Here is a 6,000-nt window from a genome sequence, read left to right as displayed (position 1 = left end):
GCCCTCTCCTCTACTCCATGTTCACTATCGACTGCATGGCCACACACAGCTCCAACACCATCGTGAAGTTTGCTTACAACACGACCGCCATCGGCCAGATCACAGACGGCGACGAGACGGCGTACAGAGAGGAGGTCAAAAACCTGACATCTTGGTGCCAGGATAACAACCTCCATCTCAACGTCGACAAAACAAAGGAGCTGAATGTGGATTACAGGAAGCAGCAGAGAGAGGGACACGCCCCCATCGCCATCAATGGGACTACGGCAGTGGCGTAGCTGTGGGTGGGCCCGGGTGGGACTGGGCCTACCCACATGCACGTCTGGCCCACCCACAGCCAATCAGTGCTTTATAGCGCAGAGCCGGGAAGACCAGAAGGAAGTGCCACAAACTGCAGTTCATCTAGTGGCCGACAGGGGATGGATGCAGAAAGGAGCAATTCCCATAGACCCCCATGTTAAAAGGCCCAACTTTACAGCGGAAATAAAAATGTTTCTAGCCTGGATCCAATAAAACTTATTCTGGATATAGTTAGATTCCACCTTCATGACAATGGAATAGGGAGTGCATTTTTTTACCGTGAGTTTTTATAGTAAGTAAAGTAACTTTTGCCGTGATTGAATGAAAGTATTATTTCTTCTTGAAGTCTGCAGTTTAGCGTGTACACATTTGCTGAATATGAAAACACAGTGTGTGCCCATGTGCGACTGTCAAGGATAAACAACCTGTGGCCGCCGATATATATATATATATATATATATATATATGTCATATGTATTATTGCTACACAAACATTACATTGCAGTTTTAGTGTCGCCAACTCCGTTTCTAATATGCAAAAAGACAGCAAAATGCGTCTAATGATTTTTAGTATTTTAGATCTTTCCAGACGAGAGATCTCTCTCCCCCGTCTGTGTGCGAGGGGGCGGGGCAGTTTACACACACGCAGCTGCTACATGCATGCAACACACACACACACGGAGGAGATGGCGGAGAGAACGCGCTCCGAGGTGTGGTTAAACTATAGCCGTGTCGATGTGGACAATGCTCGGTACCAAAAGTGCAATAAGAGTTTAGCATCTAAGGGCGGTAACACAAGCAATTTGTTAAAACATCTTGCAAAAGTGAACCACATTCAGATGGAGAAATGCACCGGGTTCGACTGTCTTTCTAGTAGCTCTGTAGCCCCGTCCATAAGTAACGTTTCCACGTCAGGTATTATGTATGCTAGCAGCAACACACAGAGTTAACTACATTATACAAACATGGGTTAATGATTAGAGGTAACAGAGTTATTTATTTTGTTAAAGTTTCAGCTATTCTGTTTACACTTCTGTCATCAGATTATTTAATACGATTTGTTAAAACGTTGTTTATTTTGATGTGAAATATTATGTATTTAATTTAAATAAAAAGCAATGTTAGTTTTGTTCACAATTTGTTTTGTAAGTTTACCTTATTTTTTTCTCCAAAAGAACCGATAAAAGTACCGGATCGATAAGCGCTATCGATAAAAGTTAAAACTTTAACGATACCCATCCCTGTCAGTTTTACACACATTCTGAGGCCGCCGTGCCTATGTTTTTATTTTCACTGCTAATTTATGCTTATGTTCTATTAGTGCATTAAAAAATCATTAATGAAGTTTCAGCTTAGACCCCACGCTTAATATGTCTCCCCTGGCTCCGCAGGCTGAGGAGGTTCAACATGGACTCCAGAATACTCTGCAACTTCTACAGGATCCTGACTGGCTGCATCACGGCCTGGTACGGCAGCTCCTCCGCCCTCAATCATAAGTCTTTACAGAGGGTGGTGAAAACTGCACAGAACATCACTGGTTATTAGGGGCACAGTCCCACCTAGTGTCAGCAGAAAGTATTAAAATAATAATTACAAAAAAATGCAAAAAAAAATACATCTTAAAATATATTTTACAATCATGTTTAATCATCTGATTCGTCTGTGCATTGCTGTTTACATTTTTGTTCTTCTAATTAGTGTCTACAGTGTGCCTTTTGAGACGTTTTGAGCGATGTGGGTCAAGCCCCGATCAAGCCCCTGTCTCTCACTGTCTAATGACTGTCCACACTCACAACCATAGCCGTGGGAACATGTTTCAAATGGGGGGTGCTGTGGGGATGACACCAGGGCCGGTTTTGACCAATTTGCTGCCCTAGGTAAGATTTTAGCTGGCAATGAAAAACCTCTACAAAAGACCACTACACTACAAACAGAGAAACGTATTGATATGGTGGACAGCTTATATAAAAAGGCTTCAAATGTATTCAGTATTGCATGAACATGTTTTAGTTCGGGGGTGGACTTCACATCCTCTTGGGGGGTCCGGGGTCCCCTCCCCGGGAAGATTTGTTTTAACATTTTAAAGTAAAATGCTTAAATCTGGTGCACTTTGAGCCCCCAAACTAGAGACTGATCTAGGGGATACAACTCTAAAACACCCATATGAAAAAGATCGGTTTGCATTTTAATAATCAAATAAGTATGTGAACATATCCAATAACCTACCATAGCAAATAACAAATAAATGTAGGCTAACTTGTTTTATTTTTGTGGTTAATTTATATCATATTTTATCAGTTAACATTGATTTATTTATGCATATTTTTAAATATCTCCAGTTTTAAACAATATTTTTGGTTTACTGTCCTATATTATACATTGGAATGATTTCAAACCTGTTTTTATTTATCCTAATAATTATAAAGGAGTGCCTTGGAAATATTTGTTTACATAAATTGTGATCAAAACGTTTGAGACCCACTGAGATAACTTAGACTAAAGTGGACTATCTAAACACTCAGAGTCCTTTACCTCACTGAGCCTCTCAGTCTGACAGGAGATCTCTCCCTTCACATTATTGTAGAAACAGCTTCTTATATCCGTTAGCGCAGCAGAAGCTAACAACATTCCCCGCCGGTACCTGTGCACCCCCTCTCTCTATCTATCTATCTATCCATCCATCTATCTCTCTCTCTCTCTTTCTCTCTCTCTCACGCTGGCTGTGAGCTGCGGGCGCCTGATAAGCCAACATCCCCCACTTTCATCACTTACAGCACAAATGGAAAATGTAACCGGGGTGAAAAGGGTGTTACATTTACTTAATTATGAATGTTGTTACATCAAGGCTGAAAATTCGAAAAGTGTGTGAAGAGGAGACGAGAGAGGTGCAGTGACGCGTCCTAAAACCCGGAAGTAAGCTTCGCTTGGGTTCTCTTGACAAAAAAGCAATGAGATTTCTCCATAGGATTTTAGAAAATAGCTCGAAATAAGATCTGTGGGAAACATACCTGTTAGATAAATGCACGTTTTGTTCAGCCGGATAATATCCACATGTCTACCCTACTTTTATAATTTTCTAATCATAAATCTATCGATTAGATTTATGATAGACTTTTGCAACTACAAGATGAAATATAATATTTGTAAACCTGAAGAGTCAGTGTCATTGCCTCACCAGCCATGAACCTCACTGCAGAGGCTTATATATAGACATCTAAGTTTTTTGTGCCCCACCACTTTTGTACATGTAAACACGCCACTGACCACAGGCAATAAGACTGCTAAACACCTGAACTGTTGAAACAACATCCATGACATTCATCTGCTACTTAGTAATTATTACAAACTGTGAAGTCCACTGAGACAAATGTAACATTTGTGATATTGGGCTATATAAATAAACATAGATTGATTGATTGATCTATTTCTCTAATATATAATTCCAATAACTTGCATATAGACTCTTATTGGACTATTTCACCTTTTAAACTATTTTTCTTTTTGTATTTAATATTTACTTGCACTATATTTTTCTGTTTATCTGTGTTTTGTGTTGCACTGTTGGAGAAGCCTATGACCTACAGTAAGATTTTCATCGGCATAACTACTCTGTAGCTATGTTCATATGACTAATAAAAAACCTTAAACCTTGACTATTCAATACATCGGTGTTAAATTAAAAACACGTTTTACAACAGTCATGACTGATAATTATTCGTATTCCCTGTTAGTAATGCAAGTTCTAAGAACAATGGGATTATTGGGCTGCAAACACCAGTACAGTCCTTTTTAAATCGTGCATTGTACGATTCCCTGGAAACAACAATTACACTGTACAGATCTTAAATGTCCTGAAAGAATGGCATACATATTATTTGTATTAGTAATATAATGTATTCTGCATTATTTGTAAAACAAAACAATGTATTGCAAACATTTAAATCATCCTTTGAATAAATAATTATTTATTATTATTATTATTTCATAATTACATTATCAAGTCATAATCATAATCATAATCAAGTATGAAATCACACTTAGAATCAGTTTAGAGGTCACTTATTTGTTGTAATATGAGACAATTTTATAGGATAAGGGTCAGTAAGATTTTTGAATATAATGTTCAGAAATAATCATTTAAAACATATAGAATATATTCTTTTGTTTAGAGAAAACATTGAGAATGTAATCAAATGCAATAAAACTCTTGCAGAAATGATATCAAACATAAGGTATTGCAGGGAATATGAAAAAGAAATGCTTTGAGTACAGAATCACATGTTTACCAAATCCAATTTCTGTACATTTCACACGTGCAAATCTTACTGACACTTAATCGGCACCATAGATTAAAGAAACAATGCTCTTGTGGTAAAACTTGGTATGGCCATAACGTACCTTACACACTGGAATATTGTTATTTAAAAATGTTTAACATTGGTTATTCTGTTGTGCCGATGATAGAGCTCATATGTCTGATTCACACTTAAATGTAGAACAAATTATAGGGATGGCAAGTCATTACATTTGTAATGTATCATTGTTTCCATCAAGTGTTGTCTTCAACTGGAACCCAGAAGGATGTCTTCTTGCATATCTTTCCCTCAATAATAATTTTTAAAATATACCATTAATAATGTATTAGTAGGAAAATCATGTGGTAAGATACTATGTTTATGAGATTTACGTCAATTAATCATCATTTCACCTTAACTGAGGTGCAGTGTTGCACTGTAGGGTTCTGGCAAAACATTAGTCCACAGGGACATTACATTTCAAAGTGCACAGTTGGAATTATTTTAAGGCACACACTGTATTTCAGCTTTCGGACACTGAGGACACGTCGTGTAGTCGTGATTGTTTCTGGGTTCTAGAGTTTTGGACGGAGGGACCCGACCACCGGCTTGTCGGAGCAGAACTCCTTCCACCATGAAGGCCGCTCCATCACCTGGTTGCCCTGCATCACTGTGGACCACAGGTTCTTGTAGAGCTACGTGAAGGAGAACAAGGAGAAGAGGTCACTGACCGTTCTGATCCACTATCTTTAGTTTGTTGTAACCTTTTCTTTTCTTAGACATCATTCTGCTAATGCACCGTTCTATTGTGATATCGTGAGTTTATGTGGTTGGGAATCAAGGATCCTGTAGAGTCCGATACATCGGACACCTCCGACACCTCCAAAATCTCCAACACCCCTCACTCAAATTGTCTGTGTTTTCATTGGTCTAAAGATCACAAGACTTTTATGGTTCTGTGATCGTAGAAAAAAAAAGACAGGTTATCTGTGACTACACAACTTTTTTTTTTATTTTCTAATCAAATGGTCAGCCTCCAAAATGGAAAACATAGGAAAAAAAGCATGACCCATTTTCACATCTATCTGGTTTTTACCAGTTACTGATTTTTGGAACATGGGCTGTTGTTGTTCTAACGGTGGAACGTTTGGTAACATATCGCCCAATGACAATATTCAAGTAATTCATGACAATATACTGTATATTATTCTTGTGAATCCTCCATTGACTGTTTAACCTATCTTTTTTGGGTGTTCATTTGATGTTAGCTACAGTCTTTATAATTATTTTGCAGAAAACTTTGCGAATCAACTTGCTAACAGATGTTAATGCGTAAAAAATAAACCAACCCCCCCCGAACATTACCGCGACTGTTACAATGAAGGCTCGATAATCAGCTCACGAC

General features: G+C 38.2%; 1 protein-coding gene across 3 annotated transcripts in view; it reads right to left on the bottom strand.

The window, feature by feature from the left end:
- Window positions 1-4,236: 4,236 nt before the first annotated feature.
- Window positions 4,237-6,000, bottom strand: part of acox3 (acyl-CoA oxidase 3, pristanoyl) — a 78,089-nt gene continuing 76,325 nt past the window's right edge. For all 3 annotated transcript variants that reach the window (XM_079695268.1, XM_079695267.1, XM_079695266.1), the window contains exon 20: window positions 4,237-5,290. In XM_079695268.1, coding sequence (XP_079551394.1) covers window positions 5,171-5,290 — 120 coding nt within the window. In that variant the 3' untranslated portion in view covers window positions 4,237-5,170. The remainder of the gene's footprint in view (window positions 5,291-6,000) is intronic.

The sequence above is a fragment of the Notothenia rossii genome (assembly GCF_949606895.1).
Source record: "Notothenia rossii genome assembly, contig: scaffold_58, whole genome shotgun sequence".
Taxonomy (NCBI): Eukaryota; Metazoa; Chordata; class Actinopteri; order Perciformes; family Nototheniidae; genus Notothenia; species Notothenia rossii.
Note: the sequence above shows the minus strand (reverse complement) of the source record. Positions and strands in the feature narration are given on the sequence as shown.